This window comes from Triturus cristatus, chromosome 12 (genome assembly GCF_964204655.1).
Source record: "Triturus cristatus chromosome 12, aTriCri1.1, whole genome shotgun sequence".
Taxonomy (NCBI): domain Eukaryota; kingdom Metazoa; phylum Chordata; class Amphibia; order Caudata; family Salamandridae; genus Triturus; species Triturus cristatus.
The window spans coordinates 224,125,139-224,145,670 of NC_140595.1; the positions used below are offsets into that span (position 1 = coordinate 224,125,139).

The 20,532-nt window shown below is 44.4% G+C and overlaps 1 protein-coding gene across 4 annotated transcripts in view; it reads right to left on the reverse strand.

Annotated features, from left to right (window-relative positions):
* The window catches only part of WDR59 (WD repeat domain 59), a 766,237-nt gene that overhangs the window by 54,148 nt on the left and 691,557 nt on the right, over positions 1 to 20,532 (reverse strand). For 2 of the 4 annotated variants that reach the window (XM_085636815.1, XM_085636817.1), the window contains 2 exons: positions 15,541 to 15,661; positions 14,119 to 14,255 (listed from right to left, as the gene is read on the reverse strand). In XM_085636815.1, coding sequence (XP_085492941.1) covers positions 14,119 to 14,255; positions 15,541 to 15,661 — 258 coding nt within the window. Of the gene's footprint in view, positions 1 to 14,112; positions 14,256 to 15,540; positions 15,662 to 20,532 lie in introns of all 4 variants that reach the window. The other 2 variants (XM_085636814.1, XM_085636816.1) reach the window with 1 other exon arrangement.

Below are 20,532 nucleotides of genomic sequence, written 5' to 3' on the forward strand. Positions count from 1 at the left end.
GAGGGGATTCCGCAAAATCTGGAGTCCACACTATTGCATCTGTCACAGAAAGTGACAGAGCTGTGTAAGAGAAAACGTTATGAAAGACGGAAGAGCAGAAAGAACAAAAGTTAAGCATACCAACTCCCAACAAGGAGGACAAATCTTCACATACAACCTGACAGTTTCAGTGGCCCCTTATAGATGGAATGTCAGGATGTTGATCAAGAGGAACCTCCTTCCAATGAGGCATTCACACTGCCAAAAAGATGTATTAGTAAGCCTGGATAGGGAAGAGGAAGAAGAGAATTGCTGCTTTTGGTCATGGTAATTATTGAAGGGAGAACAGCCCCCATAAGCACAGGAAGGGGCAAACTGCTGTTGATCAGATGAGAAGGCATTAAGCTCTTAAAGCATTTGAATCTCCTGTGCTGGTGATGGACAATTTGTGCCTAAGATCAGGCAGAGGCTCTATACCGTATAATTCCATCTTAGGCCAAGGAAGCGTTTTCAACAAAGAGGTGGTAAAATCCAGCATTGATTTAATTCAGGAGCAATTTGGAGCCCAAAGAAATAGACCTTCAAGGAGACAGATTAGAAGGCATAAAGTTTTGTTCATTTTGAGCTGGGCATAACTACAAGCAACCTGCCAGTAAACCTGAATAGGAACACCCTCAGTTGGAGCCTGATCAAAAACTGCAAGACATCCAAAGCTGGCCCTCCCCATGTGATCCACTGTGCCCAAAATAGTTTTGCATCAATATACCTAACAAAAATGAGCTGCGCGGATGACATCCGTATTGGAGTTGATACCAAAACAACTGTCAAGTCCTTTGATGGAAAAAGAGGTGCTGCCAGGGTTTGAGAGACGTAAGAGACATCCGATGGGGCTGGAGTGGAGGCTGCTCGCAGATGCATTGTCAAAGGTCCTGGAGGCGCCCTGGGGCCCGAAAGCACACCAGAGGGAGCAGAGGAGTGTGGAACATAGAAAGAAAAAAAACTAGGCGAGAGCTGCCACTTGAGCGAGGTCAGAAGCAGAAGCCAGAAAGGCCTGGAGTGGGTCTGGCAGCACTGGGCACACAACTGGAAAGGAACTGGGCACCAGTGCTGGGCTCATGTGCTCCAAAAAATAAGATGGATCTGAAGATGATGTTGCGGTCCGCCTTGGGGAACTGACCATTTGACCAGAAAAACAGTGAATGGGAGCGACATCAAGAGCAGAAAGAGTTCATTGTTTCATACTTCTGAAACATGGTGCAGTAATACACCCTGCAGAACATAGCCATACCTCTATTGAAAAAATGGGATCTGAAGATGCAGCTTCTCCACTGCCCATCCTTACCTGAAGACATAAAAAAAGTTCCCTCCCAGTTCTCGATAGCCATCCAGTATGAAACCTCAACCGTAAGCCGATGTGGAGGTGTTCACACGATCCATACTTCAAAGACAGACATCATGGGGGTCCGAAAAGCATCCCTGAGAGAGACAGGAATGACATCTATGGATTCTTGACCTTTTTCGTGTGGTGTGTATGTTCCTTACAAAATAATTATGTGAAATTCAAGCAGAGAAAAACTCTGGATCCACATAGAAGGGAAGAGGGAAAAAAGGGCCGATGTTAGAGCACTGGGGTGACACTGTATACATCTGGGGAAGCAATGGAGCCACTGTATCTCATACCAGTGGAGAGCTCTTTCAACTTTACCAGATCTAGTCTGTTTCCTATGTGAGAATCATGAGGTTAGGAATTGGCATATTTACCAAAGAGGGACTGGGGGCTTTTCAAAGGTCCAGCATACGTGCCCAAACTACAGAAATACGAAGAGTATGCAGTTCCTAATTGCAAGAGAAAGGGGAAGGGCCAAGTTCAAGTGGTCTACAATTACAGGGGGGGGGGCAGGGGTTCCTCCTGTTGGTATTTAGGGCCCTGTAAGACGCCGCCATCTTGTAACAAGGTTGGAAGGCCTATTGATGAGAACATTTTCTCGGTGACACTTCCATTTCCTGTTTTAATTTTCCTTCAAGTCACTTACACTCACCTCATCTACACTAAATAGGCCCCTCACCCCTACGGCACCTTACGGCAATTTGGAATAAAATTCATGCTGCAGAAGCAATACACATCAATCCATCCTTTACTTGGTGATAGGCAGATAAAAAGAGATAAAACAAAAATTAGAAAGCTGCAACGTGTCTGGCTCTAAACAAACACCAATCAAGACAAACTTCGCCAACAGGAATTTAACAGATTATGCAATTCAGCTATCAAAAAAGCTAAGAAATGGTACTATTCAGACAGATTTAAAAATGTTAAATTAGCAAATCAAGAATACTATAAAATTCTTGATGAATTTCGTAAACCAAATTGCCTAGAAGGAGCTCATCCCGTTACTCAAGATTTCACAGGCAAACTGGCAAATCATTGCAAGGCCAAAGCAGACACGTTGGGCTCGTATTTAAAACAAAGACAAAACACAAGCACCAACCCTTTTCCAAAACAACAATCCAAGAATACTCCAATCCAGCCTCTCCGTTCCTTCCAACAAATTTCACACAATGAGTTTATGAACCTGGTCAAAGCAAGCAGGACTGCCGCCAGTCCTTCTAACCCTTGTCCACCACAAATCTTCAAGAGAATTCTTACAACCTCTGCTGCCACACCAGTAAGAAGAATCATCAACAATTCATTAACTACAGGAATATTTCCAGAAGGACTCAAAAGATCATACATATGCCCATTACTAAAAAAAACAAACCTGGACCCCCTGAACCCGACAACTACAGACCGATTAAAAATTGAACTTTCCTGGGCAAACTGATAGAAAGAGCAGAATACGTCCAGATGTCACAATTCATTGAAGATAATGCCATACTTTCAGACTTCCAAACAGGATTCCACCCAGGAAGAGGCACAGAATCTACCCTTGTTGCCATCTGGGATGACCTTAAGAACATAGTTGACCACAACTGGGTGGCTGCGCTACTTCTCTTGGACCTCTTGGTTGCCATTGACAAAGTTGACCATGACACTCCGATACAAAGACTCTACGAAGCCAGCATAGAGGGGACTGCTCTAGAGTGGATCACATCCAACCTTCAAAATAGAACTAATGTCATCCGTACCCCCCCTTTCTCATTTAAACCGTATTTCACAAAACAGGGGTCCCTCAAGACTATCATCTCACCAATGTTTTTCCACATCTACATGAAGACATTATCGGCACTGATCAATCAATTTCACCTCAAGTGCTACAACTATGCAGGTGACACACAAAAATTCCTTTAACTGGAATGCCCCAAAGACATTGGAAACTCACCAATTTTCAGTTGCCTCAGAGCTGAGAATCAATGTATGACATGGAGCCATCTCAAACTGAATGCTTCCAAAACAGAAATACTCATGTGTGGCGATTGGAAATTATAACCCACTCACTGTCTGGCCTGATGATCTGGGAACACCACCTAAAGTATCAAAGGAAGTAAGAAAACTCGGAATGACCATGGACTCCAAGCTATCAAAGAATGTGGACAAACTAGCAAGATCAAGCTTTGTTACTATCAAAACTCTGCGACGAATCTTGCCCTATTTGGAATTTCCACACAAGGTTCTGTCCAAACTCGATTACGCCAATAGCCTCTACTACGGATCACCTTTAACAACTATGAAATGACTACAACAGATTCAGAACTTGGCTGCCAGAATACTCTTAACATATATAGCCGCAAGACCACATCTCCCCTGCCTTGCAAGCCCTGCATTGGTTACCGGTTGCCAGAAGATCCACGTTCAAGCTGCTTTGTATCACCGACAAAGTGATACGTGGAACAGGACCGCTCTTCATCTGGAATAAAATCACCAAATCCATTCAAAAAGGGAACCTCCGCTCTAGAGTGACACCTCGCTTCAAAATCCCAACGTACACGTAAAAAACAAGCATTGGCATAGCCAATAGGTCTCGCCTTTGGGACCTTATAAGTGATTAGTTATCCAGCACAATATCCTTGGTGCAACAACATCAACTGTTACATGGCTAAACACTTATAAGGTTCCAAAGGCGAGACCTATTGGCTAAGCCATTGCTTGTTTGCTGGTGAGATGGTTTCTAGGTGACCTTGGGTAACAAGATGGAATTTGAGATTTTGGTTCATTAGGAATAATGGATGTGATGAAGGAATGGGCAAGTGATACTTTGTTACTTTTTTTTCATTTTTCATTTATTTTACGTTGTAGATTTTGAATATTATATGCAATACAATAACGATTAACGCATGAAAGGGATGGAAACCAGATCAGCCAGTTAGAGGCATTTTTGCAATGAGTTATTGCTGAGTAACCAATATTGATTATGTTGATTTGTTATACATGCACAGAATGGATTACATTATTACATTGATTTTGTTTTGTTCAATAGTGTTAAATAAACCTGATGAAGGACTATTCAGTCCGAAATGCATTAAGGATGTGGACCTAGAAACTAAACCTTCAAGAAAAGAAAGGAAGGTGCAATTTGAAGATGAAACATTCAATAAATGTGATTTTGGCATGATTACAAGATTTGGAGATTTCACTTAATAAAATACTTTTCAACGTTAAAGAATGATTGAATCCCATATGGGGCCACAGAGGAGTGCCACGGGAGCATTGCAATTGGTTTATGCATCGCAACTGTAGATACTATTGGACACACTCTGGATCAGTGAGTGACACCTCATGTGCACCCAACCAGAATATTTTGATTGATTTGTAATTTTAACAGGGGAGTGCGCAGATCTAGACTTGTATGTATTAGATGTTGCATGGTGTAATATTCAGAGTTGTTATCATTATACTAAATAGTGGTTCTACACCTTGAAAAAACATACCTCTTTCTGCAATTACTGAATAGTTATAAATGTGCTTCGAGCAGAAAGAGCAGTCTGCTGTTAACACGCAAGGACACCCACAGGATGAGTGCAGGGTCACTGCTCAGTAAGAACGAGGTAGTGGGCTTGCGAGTGTATAAGTGAGTGACTGAGTAGGTTTGTGGTTGAGCGAGTGGTTGTGGGTAGGAGGGAAGGCGGGCGTGCGAGAGTGTGAGTGAAAGTTACAGTAAGAGTCAGTGACTGAGGGAACAGATGAGTACGTTCGCGGAGTGACCTGGGAATGAGAAGAGAGAGAAAGTGAATTTGGAAAATGAACGAGTTTGAGCGATCAGGTTGACCCATTGAGAGGGTAACTAAACTCGGTGACTTGGAGCATTTACGTCACCTCAGTGACTAAGAACAGTGAAGAAAGTTGATACAAGGCTATTTCTTACAACATGCTTTCCGAGTAGCAGCGCTTCTGCTCCACATACCAGTGATGTGCGCAACTCACACTCGTGACCCTTCATGTTTCGGAGCGCACAAGCAGTTGGACTGTCCAAACTTGTTGGAGAATACAATTCAAACATGTTGAACTGGTGCTAGCGGGGCACCATCGTCCGCTTGGCCTTGCAACTCTATTAGATGGAATGTGTGTGTTTTTAAACAGCCAAGGTTGCAACCTCTATACAGTAAAATCGAAACATAAAATTTTAAACATCAAAAGCGAGCATACAAATACAAAGCGGGCAGCATTTTACAACAGCAATGGGCTAGTAGTATCGATGAGTTTCTCGTTTTTCTTGCCAAGACGAATGTTTAAAGCGTGGTCGTAATGTTTAATGAAAAGTACAAACACGTGTATGTAAGCGTGAATTTTTATCTTATTTTTAAACATTCTGAGATCCCACTCCTCCTGGTCCAATTCCGCTCTTTCGTCCCCAGTAAATGTGTATTAACTAAGTCTACGCTAATGCCCTGGGCTCCCTGTATTTCAGCTCTCCCAGTCCGCTGTAATTCCCTGTCTGATACCGTGAAAGGCCCGTGCCGAACCCAATACACAAACCGCCCAGGGGCTATTACTGGTCCCCGGACTTTTTCCTGTTTGCATGACAAAGAGGGAATGGCAAATCCTGCAATTGGGATAGATATTCACCCCCGTGTCAAATGCTCGCAATCCACATACTTTCTCTCTCTTCAGAGGCTCACTGTCTGTTTGCTCATTCATTTTACTTTACGGGCTCGGGTCCTCCAAATCCGTGTTCTCAGTGGGTAAAGAGAAGCCGAGTTTGTCTGAAAGGACACCATGCAGAGTCTTAAAATAAGTCATGTGTATCCCCCATGTCCCCCTCCTCCGACAGACAGAGACGTAGATTTTAGCCTTTGAAACATACGGGGAGGCAAACAAGGCAGGCAAACAAAGCAGGGAAGTGAGGCCCTCGGCGTACACCGCCGTCTGGGGGGTCAAAGGGTGGGCTGGTGTGTATCTGTGTCTGGGGCACGACACCGGAGCCTGTGAGGAGCACATGTGCACCTCTGTGAAGGAGACACAAACGGCAATCAGCATATGAAAGAGCGTCTCATACGGAGGCCAGTCTGGGCTGATCCAAGAAACAGGATCATTGCTATATTGTTCTGGAGGGGAAATCTGGATGGACATTTCCGAACACACTCGCCCCCTGTAGCAGTTTCTTTTGTCATTATAGCCATAATATATGAATTTCACCAAGTTAGATTTTATATTTACAGTAGTATCTGCTGAGTAAAGTAACCCACAGATTCTAATGAAGGCATCAGCAGATATAAAAACAACATCTATACTAATACTTCGTATGTACATATATTGCTTGTTTCCGTTACCGCATGCCTTCCCACTGCAGTCGTTAACAGGTTTTAATCCGCAGAACCAGGTGCCGGTAGAGATCTCGCACCTCGCTAGGTCGCACATCTACTTGTATTCCTTACGTACATCATTGGTGGTATGTAGTCTAATTCCCAATGTGTTGTTGGGCACTATCAAAACTCTGCGACGAATCTTGCCCTATTTGGAATTTCCACACAAGGTTCTGTCCAAACTCGATTACGCCAATAGCCTCTACTACGGATCACCTTTAACAACTATGAAATGACTACAACAGATTCAGAACTTGGCTGCCAGAATACTCTTAACATATATAGCCGCAAGACCACATCTCCCCTGCCTTGCAAGCCCTGCATTGGTTACCGGTTGCCAGAAGATCCACGTTCAAGCTGCTTTGTATCACCGACAAAGTGATACGTGGAACAGGACCGCTCTTCATCTGGAATAAAATCACCAAATCCATTCAAAAAGGGAACCTCCGCTCTAGAGTGACACCTCGCTTCAAAATCCCAACGTACACGTAAAAAACAAGCATTGGCATAGCCAATAGGTCTCGCCTTTGGGACCTTATAAGTGATTAGTTATCCAGCACAATATCCTTGGTGCAACAACATCAACTGTTACATGGCTAAACACTTATAAGGTTCCAAAGGCGAGACCTATTGGCTAAGCCATTGCTTGTTTGCTGGTGAGATGGTTTCTAGGTGACCTTGGGTAACAAGATGGAATTTGAGATTTTGGTTCATTAGGAATAATGGATGTGATGAAGGAATGGGCAAGTGATACTTTGTTACTTTTTTTTCATTTTTCATTTATTTTACGTTGTAGATTTTGAATATTATATGCAATACAATAACGATTAACGCATGAAAGGGATGGAAACCAGATCAGCCAGTTAGAGGCATTTTTGCAATGAGTTATTGCTGAGTAACCAATATTGATTATGTTGATTTGTTATACATGCACAGAATGGATTACATTATTACATTGATTTTGTTTTGTTCAATAGTGTTAAATAAACCTGATGAAGGACTATTCAGTCCGAAATGCATTAAGGATGTGGACCTAGAAACTAAACCTTCAAGAAAAGAAAGGAAGGTGCAATTTGAAGATGAAACATTCAATAAATGTGATTTTGGCATGATTACAAGATTTGGAGATTTCACTTAATAAAATACTTTTCAACGTTAAAGAATGATTGAATCCCATATGGGGCCACAGAGGAGTGCCACGGGAGCATTGCAATTGGTTTATGCATCGCAACTGTAGATACTATTGGACACACTCTGGATCAGTGAGTGACACCTCATGTGCACCCAACCAGAATATTTTGATTGATTTGTAATTTTAACAGGGGAGTGCGCAGATCTAGACTTGTATGTATTAGATGTTGCATGGTGTAATATTCAGAGTTGTTATCATTATACTAAATAGTGGTTCTACACCTTGAAAAAACATACCTCTTTCTGCAATTACTGAATAGTTATAAATGTGCTTCGAGCAGAAAGAGCAGTCTGCTGTTAACACGCAAGGACACCCACAGGATGAGTGCAGGGTCACTGCTCAGTAAGAACGAGGTAGTGGGCTTGCGAGTGTATAAGTGAGTGACTGAGTAGGTTTGTGGTTGAGCGAGTGGTTGTGGGTAGGAGGGAAGGCGGGCGTGCGAGAGTGTGAGTGAAAGTTACAGTAAGAGTCAGTGACTGAGGGAACAGATGAGTACGTTCGCGGAGTGACCTGGGAATGAGAAGAGAGAGAAAGTGAATTTGGAAAATGAACGAGTTTGAGCGATCAGGTTGACCCATTGAGAGGGTAACTAAACTCGGTGACTTGGAGCATTTACGTCACCTCAGTGACTAAGAACAGTGAAGAAAGTTGATACAAGGCTATTTCTTACAACATGCTTTCCGAGTAGCAGCGCTTCTGCTCCACATACCAGTGATGTGCGCAACTCACACTCGTGACCCTTCATGTTTCGGAGCGCACAAGCAGTTGGACTGTCCAAACTTGTTGGAGAATACAATTCAAACATGTTGAACTGGTGCTAGCGGGGCACCATCGTCCGCTTGGCCTTGCAACTCTATTAGATGGAATGTGTGTGTTTTTAAACAGCCAAGGTTGCAACCTCTATACAGTAAAATCGAAACATAAAATTTTAAACATCAAAAGCGAGCATACAAATACAAAGCGGGCAGCATTTTACAACAGCAATGGGCTAGTAGTATCGATGAGTTTCTCGTTTTTCTTGCCAAGACGAATGTTTAAAGCGTGGTCGTAATGTTTAATGAAAAGTACAAACACGTGTATGTAAGCGTGAATTTTTATCTTATTTTTAAACATTCTGAGATCCCACTCCTCCTGGTCCAATTCCGCTCTTTCGTCCCCAGTAAATGTGTATTAACTAAGTCTACGCTAATGCCCTGGGCTCCCTGTATTTCAGCTCTCCCAGTCCGCTGTAATTCCCTGTCTGATACCGTGAAAGGCCCGTGCCGAACCCAATACACAAACCGCCCAGGGGCTATTACTGGTCCCCGGACTTTTTCCTGTTTGCATGACAAAGAGGGAATGGCAAATCCTGCAATTGGGATAGATATTCACCCCCGTGTCAAATGCTCGCAATCCACATACTTTCTCTCTCTTCAGAGGCTCACTGTCTGTTTGCTCATTCATTTTACTTTACGGGCTCGGGTCCTCCAAATCCGTGTTCTCAGTGGGTAAAGAGAAGCCGAGTTTGTCTGAAAGGACACCATGCAGAGTCTTAAAATAAGTCATGTGTATCCCCCATGTCCCCCTCCTCCGACAGACAGAGACGTAGATTTTAGCCTTTGAAACATACGGGGAGGCAAACAAGGCAGGCAAACAAAGCAGGGAAGTGAGGCCCTCGGCGTACACCGCCGTCTGGGGGGTCAAAGGGTGGGCTGGTGTGTATCTGTGTCTGGGGCACGACACCGGAGCCTGTGAGGAGCACATGTGCACCTCTGTGAAGGAGACACAAACGGCAATCAGCATATGAAAGAGCGTCTCATACGGAGGCCAGTCTGGGCTGATCCAAGAAACAGGATCATTGCTATATTGTTCTGGAGGGGAAATCTGGATGGACATTTCCGAACACACTCGCCCCCTGTAGCAGTTTCTTTTGTCATTATAGCCATAATATATGAATTTCACCAAGTTAGATTTTATATTTACAGTAGTATCTGCTGAGTAAAGTAACCCACAGATTCTAATGAAGGCATCAGCAGATATAAAAACAACATCTATACTAATACTTCGTATGTACATATATTGCTTGTTTCCGTTACCGCATGCCTTCCCACTGCAGTCGTTAACAGGTTTTAATCCGCAGAACCAGGTGCCGGTAGAGATCTCGCACCTCGCTAGGTCGCACATCTACTTGTATTCCTTACGTACATCATTGGTGGTATGTAGTCTAATTCCCAATGTGTTGTTGGGCACTACTCATTCTACAAACCCTTATTAACAAATGTGTGAGACCAGTCACATAAATATATGTTTTGTGTCTTGTCTCTTGTGAGCCTTTCCTTGCCGTTATATATTGTAATGCAGCTTCACCCAGTATGCACATCACTCAAATTCATTATTTGCTCTATTTACTGTTAACGTCGGACGTCACAGCGAAAGGGAATAAATGACAACTTTGAATCAGCTGGGGGGGGGGGGGGGGGGGGGGGGGGGTAAGAAGTACCCACATGAAACTTCTAAAACTGTTACCAGTGCTTGCATCTGTTACGGGGAATAGTGGGATCAAACGCATTACAGAAAGTAGATTTCTTCATAACAAGTATAATATACGAACACCTGGCCACTATCACGATGTCCGTGAAACACGACTTCTCTATAAAAACAAGAACAGAGCAATAACAAGATAAAAACAAGTGGGAGGGGTGGGGGAATGCGGCCGAAAGCAGGGCACGCAGCGGTTACCTTGCGGGAGCGAGCGCGATAATTGCTAACACATGGCGCCGCTGCTCGCTCCCGCAAGGGAAATGCCAAACGTGCACGCGTTGCAATAGAAAGCAATGCAAAGTGTGCACGTTTTTGGCACAAAAAGCTGATTGATTCCAAGAGGTCCCCTCCCATGCAGCGCATGCGCGCTACGTAGGCGAGACCTAACAATGGGCGGCACATTCTTCTCTGTTCAAGCAGCCAAACTATGGACCTCTCCCCCCCCCCCCCCCCCCCCCAACATAAGATCCATGGATTACCACCGTATCTTCAGAAAACTACTGAAGAGTTGGCTCTTCCCCACATAACCACCATACACAAACAGAAATATACAGCATATCCCCCTGTATATAGCATTTATTTGGACTATAGATATGTACCCACATGTGTATTGCTTTGTATAAACGTGTATAATAATTATGTTTATAAAAATATAGATACTCGTCAGTTCTGCTAAACAAATGTACATATTACTTAGAGTTACATTATTCTATCTTTTTAACATGTATGTAAGTGACTGCATAAGTAAGTAAATCTTTTATCATGACCATCTAAAATTGTTTTACTATTGAATTACAAAAAATAAAAACAAATACATTAATTTAAAGTACAACAACACATGAAAGTCGGAGTTTATTAAATGCATCTTTATTCTACATATACTACCTTCCTTATGCATATATATACCTTCCACGTACTTAAGCATCTATATATTTATTACTTTTCTTCTATTCAACATATCCAATGCACTACCCTATTTCCCACCATATGCCTCTCTCAATATATCCTCTACCTCACATTGACTCATCTCAAACCTCATTCTACTAATCTTTCCAATGCACTACCCTATTTATCACCCTATACCTTCATCAATATAACCTCTATCTCCACTCTCTCATTCATCCCAAACCCCATACCACTACTATTACCTGCTCTACCTCCTCCTTACATCATATCATACCTTTTACTATTCAGATCTCCCAAACAAGCCTTTCCAAACCCTTACCTTTGACTCGTCCCCTTCCACCCCCCTTAACTCATCCCAAACCCACTCCTACTGCTATGAACTCCAAAAACAACAAAATAAAAAACTAAATTCTAGTCCAGTCCCACCTCTATTCTTCCTTCCCTCTTTTATCTCTCCACTATTCCTTTTCAATCCAAATAACAGGCTGACATGTCCACCACTCAAAGTAATTGCATATTTCCCTATACTAATTCCCACTAATCCTGTCCGGGTTCCGAAATGGCCTGCTACTCACTGAAAATGCGCTTCAATACCTCCTCAGGGGTAGCAAGCACTATATAAATGCAAACCTTTTCCCTCTTCAATCCCTCCGCATCCTTCTCAATTCAAATAGCATACTAACATATCCACTGCTCAAATTCCTTTCATATTTAACTATACTAATTCACCACTAACCCTTTATAGGTTCTAGAGTAGCGTGCTACTCGCTGAAAAATTGCTTCAACACCTCATCAAGGGTAGCAAGCGCTAAATAAATACAAAACTTTTCCCTCTTCTACCTCTCCACTATTCTTCTCAATCGAAATAACTGACTAACATATCCACTGCTCAAAATACTTTCATATTTCACTATACTAATTCACAACTAATCCTTTATGAGTTCCAGAGTAGCGTGCTACTCGCCGAAAAAGTGCTACAATGCCTCGTCAGGGTCGTCCCGCGGTATCGGTGAGACTAAGGCTGCAATGCGGAGTGAGGCCATGCACGTTGCGGACAGGTCACGGTGCAAGCAACAGAGCCGGTTAGCGGGAGTTGGCGTTGGTCGGCCCAGACTGTGGTGTGGGAAAAGGCAGTGCGTCGTGAGACTAACGAGTGGTGCCCCCAGCCACGATGCGGTCAGGAGTGTAAAAGTCAGCAGGCAGCAATGGCGTCAGTGAGACAAGGGCGGCGAAGTGAAGCGAGGCGGTGCGGCGTGCTGTGCCCACAGGTCACAGTGCAAGCTGCGGCTTGGTGGAGGCAGCACTTTGTGTCGTCAGAGACCAGGGTTGCGGTGCGAGATGCCTTCTACGATACCTTCAGGACACAGAGCCGGTGATGGAGTCGGTTACTTTTCCCTCTCTGTGGCAACTGAAACCACGGTTCCAGAAGCAGTTCCCAGAGGTCGGTAAAGTCTTTGCGGTCCCTGATACTTCAAAACAGGAGGCAAGCTCTATTTCAAGCCCTTGGAAATACTCGGCACAGGTAAAGAAAGTTCAGTCCAGTCCTTTCACTGCCCAAGGCAGAAGCAGCAACTGCAGGCCAACCCAACAAAGCAACAATACAGCAAAGGGGCAGTACTCCTCCTGGGAGCTCTTCTTCTTGGCAGGTACCTAATCCAAACCAGTCTGATCCTCACTGGCCCAGCTTCCTGGCAGGAGGTGGAGACAGCACTGTCTAAAGCAGACCAGGCCCATTCAATGAAATCTCCCACTACTCTGAATGCAGCCCAGGTCTATTCAGCCCAGCCCTGACTCATCCAGGAAAGTCAGGACACATCTCGACCCCCCCAGTGGCTGTCTAAAGAGAATTCACACCCCACCCCCTGTCATTCCAAAGCCAAACAGTCAATCCACAAACCCAGCAGAGGCACAAAGGATGGCTAAGTAAGAAAATACCTACTTTGTAGTGGCATTTTTCTGAGTCCAGATATACTAAACTCAATTTCCCTAACTTGTCCCAAGGGGAAGTTATGCTTATAAGGTGTTATAAGTAAACTCCCATTCTATCCTATGGGACAGACAGCCTTTCAATAGTGAAAACCGAATTGCACTGTATTCACTACCAGGACATGTCACACACACTAGTACATGTCCTACCTTTACCATACACAGCACCCTGCCTACAGGGATACCTTGGGCCTACCTTAGGGGTGACTTTCATGCAAGAAAAGGTAAGACTAGGGCCTGTCAAGTGGGTGCACTTGCCAGGTCGACAAGGTAGTTACAAACTGCGCACAGGCACTGCAGTGGCAGGTCTGAGAACCCTTTACAGGGCTTCTTGCGTGGATGGCTCCACCAGTGCTGCAGGCCCACCATCAGCATTTGATTTACGAGTTCTGGCACTCACAGTGTACTTTACTAGGGACTTACCAGTAAATCCAATTTGCCAATCATGGAAACACCAATCCATAATACAATTTACAACAGGAGCACTTGCACTTTAACACTGAACAGCAGTGAGAAAGTGCGCAGAGACACTAAACCAGCAAAAACAGAGTCAATACCAGGTCAGAAAGCAAAAAGACAGGGGAAACACACCAAAAGATGCCAGGTCAAACAGCGGTAAAGTAATATTTTGCAAATAATAGGTAGCAAACACATTCATAGGGTTTTCCTTTTTCTTACTAAGATAGTCAGTGTTCCATATATCCTACCCAACCTCACCCTTCTGTGAGAACAGGGTTGCATATTACTTCCCAGCATACTGTTGCTAAAAGGAATGTCAACTATCATATACTCACCAATACCTCTGTGGGGTTCTGGCGGAGTGGATACAAACTTCAGAACCTCGGCCCGTTTTTCTCGCAGTCCCCACCGGTATAGGATCTCACCGTAACACTTCTTGAAGTCATCAAACTGTGGGGTGTTGGCAGGATCCAGAAGTCTGTGTGGAACAAAACAAGCGCACACCGTTAAGAAACCCTACAGTGATATTGAGGAGTATGACTGAACAGCTAAACTGGAACTTCCTCCCTTTGTTTTAAATATTGTTTAAGAATCCTGTTTGATGTTGTCCTTTCTCTAAGGAACAGCCAACAGCAGATATTTACATTTACAATAATTCTAAAGCATCCAGTAATTAAAAAGACTAGGTATATTGGCCTAAAGTGCAGGTAAGATGTATGTTGCAGAGGCTTGCGAAATAGGAATAGTGGGACCCTAACAGAGGTGTGGTGTCCATAGATGTAGAGGCTGTGTTACCCTGTCTTAGATATGCTTTCGCTAGGAAGTGGGAAAGAGTTTGTGATACCTCCGAAATACAGAAAGCGCAGCATAAAACGGTGCAAGGTATTTACCACTCTATTACCTACATTCACCCCCTCTTCACAACCTGTTGGACTTCACTGCCAATATGTAAGGGGATCAACGCCCTCTTCCACAGCACGAAGCAGTGTTTAAAAAGTTGAAAGCACAACTAGGTCTCCATGCATCGAGGCAAAGATTCCCTTGAAGTACCCTTGCATTCACATACTCCAGTTCCTTCACACTCCTTCCGAAGTCAGAGGCCTAAAAAATAAGGTTGGGAATTGCGCATATATTAACTGTTCTGGTGAAAAAGCAACTTGGCCGGTCTCCCCTCTTAGGAGAGATCAAAAATAAAATCAAACCCCAGACATAAACGAAGCAAAAAAGAAGGTAATTACTGAGGTTTGTCCATAAATGTTCATCATAGCTTGATGCATCCTTTGTAGAATGCAGAATATAGTGAATAATGCTTGAAAAACATACATGACGTGTTGTTGAACCACGCACTGCTTTAAAGATCACATGCAGTGAATGTGTCAATGGAAAGCTACTTCCACAATGTCTGCCATTATGGTCTGTGCATAAATGCACTTTTGATAGCGAACAACCTTCACATAATAACACTAACACACACTGAAAGGCCCAAACCGTGCCGAAGAATATTTGGCAGCATGTGTGGTTTAATCACAGTGCATCCACACATCAGTAATACCTAAAGACAGACGGTTACATAATCCAAATAAAACCTAGAAGTCTGCTGACACCCATCATGCAGCCTATGCTGTAATGTACTTTTATGATCTTTATTCTTATGATCGAATTAAGTTATTTGATTGATTGACACCCAGAGTGTGGAGACTGCTCACAGCAAGTTTAATTGTTAAATTCCACTGGCTTCAAAGAAAATGCACAATCTCACTTACTTTTTGTTTTTGTCGTGCTGGTCACGCTCTCGCTCACGAGGGTCGAGGTGTACTGTTCCATAGCGAGAATCTTCAGGCGATGACTCGATCCACGTGATTGCTTGTTCAGGGTCCCGGCTAACTGCAGAAGATTGAGACAATAAAAATCTACTGTAAGAAGGCCACAGCTAGGCCCAAAGGATTTTGGTACGTGTGAAATACGAGTAAAAGAGAGGAAAGGAGTGCGGATGATCTTCAATATGGGCCTATAAAAACACCGCTGCTTTACTCTTCCCGTTCGGTATTGTTTACTGTTTACCTGTATTGCTTAAGAAGCCACATCTGTCACTGTTGTGTTGTCTGTACCTTGGGCTCACCTGAGAGACGTTTGCATGCCGTAACAGGGGCGGGGAAACAAGCATTGGCAAAGCCAATAGGTCTTGCATATTCAAGAGCTATTGGCTCGGCCACTGTGTTTTAGCCATGTTGTACACGATTGTGGCTTCTGTTCAGCATGGCTAAAACTTAAGTTAGAGGAGCGGAGTGGTGAGGGGTAGATCAGAGTAGAGTGGAATGGGAAGATTGGGGTGGAGTGGGGTAGATTGGCATAGAGTGGGGGTGGAGTGGGGTAGATTGGGGTGGAGTGGGGTAGACTGGAGTGGAGTAGATTGGGGAAGAGTAGATTGGGGAAGATTAGAGTGGGGTAGATAGGGCTGGGGCAGAGTGGGGCAGAGTGTGGTGGGATATACTGGGGTAGATTGGAGTGGGGTAGATTTGGGAAGAGAGGCGTGGGGTAAATTGGAATGGAATGGGGTAGAGTGAAGTTGGGTGGATTACGTAGATTCTAGTAGGGTAGAATGGAATGGAGTGGAGTGGAGTGGGGCTATATTGGGGTCGTTTGGAGTGGGGTAGATTGGAGTAAGGTAGTTTGGAGAGGGGTTGGGTAGATTGGGGTGGAGTGGGTCAAATTGGGGAAGAGTGGAGTAGGGAAGAGGAGTGGGGTAGAGTGGAGGGGGGAAGATTACGGTGGAATGCAGAAGATTAGGGTGGAATGGGGTTGATTAGGGTGGAATGGGGTTGATTAGGGTGGAATGGGGTTGATTAGGGTGGAATGCGGTATATTAGGGTGGAATGGGGTATATTAGGGTGGAATGGGGTATATTAGGGTGGAATGGGGTATATTAGGGTGGAATGGGGTATATTAGGGTGGAATGGAGTGGGGTAGGATGGAGGTGGGTAGACTGGAGAGGGATGAGTGGGTTAGTTTGGAGTGGGGTAGCATGGAGTGGAGGGGTGGATTAGAGTGGAGTGATGTACATTGCAGTGAGGTGGCGTGAAGTGGGGTCGAGTGGAGTAAATAGGGGTAGATTGGAGAGAGGGGGTAGATTGGAGAGGAACTGGTTGGACTCGTATACATTTGACTGGGGTAGATTGGAACAGAGTGGGTAGATTTGGGTGGAGTGAAGTAGATCGGAGTGGAGTTGATTTGGATAGATTGGAGTCGGGTTGTGTAGACTGAAGTGGGGTGGGGTAAATTGGAGTGGCATGGGGTAGATTGTGGTAGAGTGGGGTAGATTGTAGTGAAGTCGGGTAGATTGTAGTGAAGTCGGGTAGATTATAGTGAAGTCAGGTAGATTATAGTGAAGTGGGATAGATTTGATTGTAGCGGTGTGGATTGAGGTAGACTGGAGTGGGGTAGATTGAAGTGGGGTTGATTGGAGTGGGATACATTGGGGAGGGGTAAATGGTGGGGCAGATTGGGGTAAAGCAGGATAGTTTGGAGTGGAGTGGGGTAGACTGAAGTGGAGAAGATTGGGGCAGATTGGAGTGAATTAAATTGGGGTAGAATGGGGCAAAGTGGAGAGGTGTAGATTGGAGTGGCGTAGAGTGGAGTGGCGTAGAGTAGAGTGGCATGTCGTGGAGTGTCTTAGAGTGGAGGGGCATAGAGTGAAGGGCCACATCAGAGGGGAGTGGCACATCAGAGTGCAGTGTCATTGAATTGAGTGGTGTGGCGTAGTGTGGTGTATACATGGTGTGATAGAGCACTGCCATTACAGATAACACATTTTCAATTGAATTTACCATTACATGTGCACCGCAATACGGTTTTACTGCTCACAAACGATAGTGTGTGCAAATGTCATCATCTAGTGTACTGATGTGTTTTGATCGCATTCAAATATTTGTTTCCGCCACACTTTAGAATCACAAATAAATGTGCTTCATTTGTGCAAATTCAGATATATTCAGTTCATTTTTTTAATGTTGTTTGCTAGAAACACCCTCTCATCTTACATGGGTACTCAGAAGGACTGTCACATAAATTCTCTCACTTTGAACTCTAAGAAAATTAAACACCAAGGCCCATCAGAAGACTGCTTGCAATTTGACCTCTGTCTTTGAATGCACAGCAAATGTGACAAGATGAGAATAGGATTTAAAGATCTGATTACAGAAAGCGACTTTGCAGATGATTACAGTAAACAAGGTTTGGGCAACAGGATGGACAAACTCAGGCTAGACAGTTTAAAACAAATAAAGCCAGCAAATACAAAAACAGAAATTGAAAGTTACAAACCACAAACCCAATGGTCATCAATTGATGGAATGCATTCCTAGGTCAGCTTTCTGAATTCCCCCTGGATGTCTTTAGCAAACCAGACAGCAGTGCTATTTGGTATGTTTCGACCTAATAACCTACACCCTATGACCTCACATATTACCATAACTCATGACATGGTCAGTGACATCACTAACAACATCTCAGATGACATAATCCAAAGAACCACACTCAGATCTACTCACATCCACACAACCACTCACATACCCACTCACCCCCATACAACCAATCACACACCCACTTGCTCATCCATAGAGCGACTCACATACCCACTCACTCACCCATACAGTCATTCACACAGCCACTCACTTACCCCTACACCTACTCACGCAGCCACTCACTCACAAAGTCACTCACACAGCCACTCACCCATACAGCTACTCACACACCCACTTATTCACCCATACAACCACTCCCACATCCACACAACTACTTACATACCCAGTCACACATCCATAAAAGATCCACCCATACAACCACTCCCACATCCACACAACTACTTACATACCCAGTCACACATCCATAAAAGATCTCACACATCCACTCACTTACCCATACAGCCACTCACACACCCACTCTCCAATACAACCCCTCACACACCCACCCACTCACTTAACCAACACCCACTCACTCACCCATACAGCCACTTACACACCTGGTCACCCTCCCATGCAGCCACTCACTCACCAATACAGCTACTTGAAAACCCACTCACTCACCAAAACAGACACTCACATAGCCACTCACTCACCCATACATCTACTCACACAACCAATTATTCACCCATACAGCCACTCACATACCAATACACCCACTCACACATGGATGCACACATTCACCCAGCCACTTTCATTATATATGGAAGAAATAGTATCACTAAGAGCCAACAAAGTATACTAATTTAACTTTTGTAGTATCCTAGTATATATTTTGAACATTCAAACTTAAAAAAACACTCAAAATCACTGGAAGATGTCACTGGATGATGTCATCAGTGATGTCACTCACCATGTCAAGAGTTATGTAATAAGAGAGGTAATCAGCAGTGCATTGCGGGGGCCTAAGCTATAGTTAGCTCAGGGAACTAGAACTGCTTAATTTCTATGGTTTTGTGCATATATAATCTGAGTCTAACTATAACAACCCTGTAACCTTTGGTTTTTTTCAGTGAATTTCTACGGCTTTTTAAGGTTATTTCCAACTATAACATCCCTGTAACCTTTGTTTTTTTTAGAGAATTGCTAAGGTTTTTTAAAATTTTATTTCCTAACTATAACCTGCAACCTTTGAGAGCGGGTGTGTGAGTGGCTGTATGGGTAAAGAGTGTGGATGTAGGAGTGGTTATACAGGTGTGTGAGTGGCTGTATGGGTGTGTGTGGGTCTGTGAGTGGCAGTGTGGATCTGTGAGTACATGTGCGGATCTGTAAGTGGGTGTGTCACAGCCTATATGGGTCTGTGAGTAGTTATATGAGTACCTGTATAGGTTTGTGAGTTGGTGTGTGAGTACCTGCATGGATCTGTGAGTAGCTCTCTGAATAGCTGGATATTATTTTCACGGACGCCGTACTTGTGAAGTGTGATTTATGTTCATGCTCCTATAATCTCAAGGTCAGATTCATTTCAGAAGGCAGACGTATGCCTGTGAAAAAACTGGAAGGAATTAAAGGAGCACCTTCAGCTCTTCAATTAATATAGAGCGGACACTGCATTTTACTTTTCTACATTTCCTGAAGAGACTTCTGGTGTTGGGCAATTCCGTGTTTTCGCGCTGATCCTGCGAGCGCGAGGGAGACGTGAGGACACCGGGGATTTCGGACTCAAGCCCTGCTCCCAGCTTAAGGCTCCTAGCTCACCCCCCCCCCCCCTGTTTCTCACATACGGTGGGGGCAGCGAGGGGCACGCTATTGACCCGCCGACTCGCGGGGAAGCAAGCAGAAGCGGGTGGAAGCGAGGCGGGAGTTTGGTGTCAGCCTAGAGTCTCAGTCTGCCCTGTACAGTGCGGATTTCGATTTTGCTTCATTCCACGTGGTGCACTATAACAACAGCAGCAGCCTCAGCAATTTCAGTTGGACTAGAATTGCCCTAGGAGCAAGCCTCCGCCCGACCCCCCACAACAGGCAGGCATCATCGTGGCAACAATCTGCTGATTTGATCTGACTTGCTGATCTGCAGTTTTGCCTCCCGGGGGGGCTCCCAGCTCAAGCCCCAGTCTGAGGTATAGGTATAGTGCTGTGTTGTGCTGTGCTTGGGGAGTTTTTCGGCCGTGTGGCAGGCTAAGGGGAGCGAGGCAGCAAACCAGCAGGGGGAGCAGCAGAGGCAGAGCTGGCAGAGCAGAGGCTGCATGACGGGCAGAGAGTTTTTGAACTACAGCGGCGTGAGTTGGTGAGTTGCCG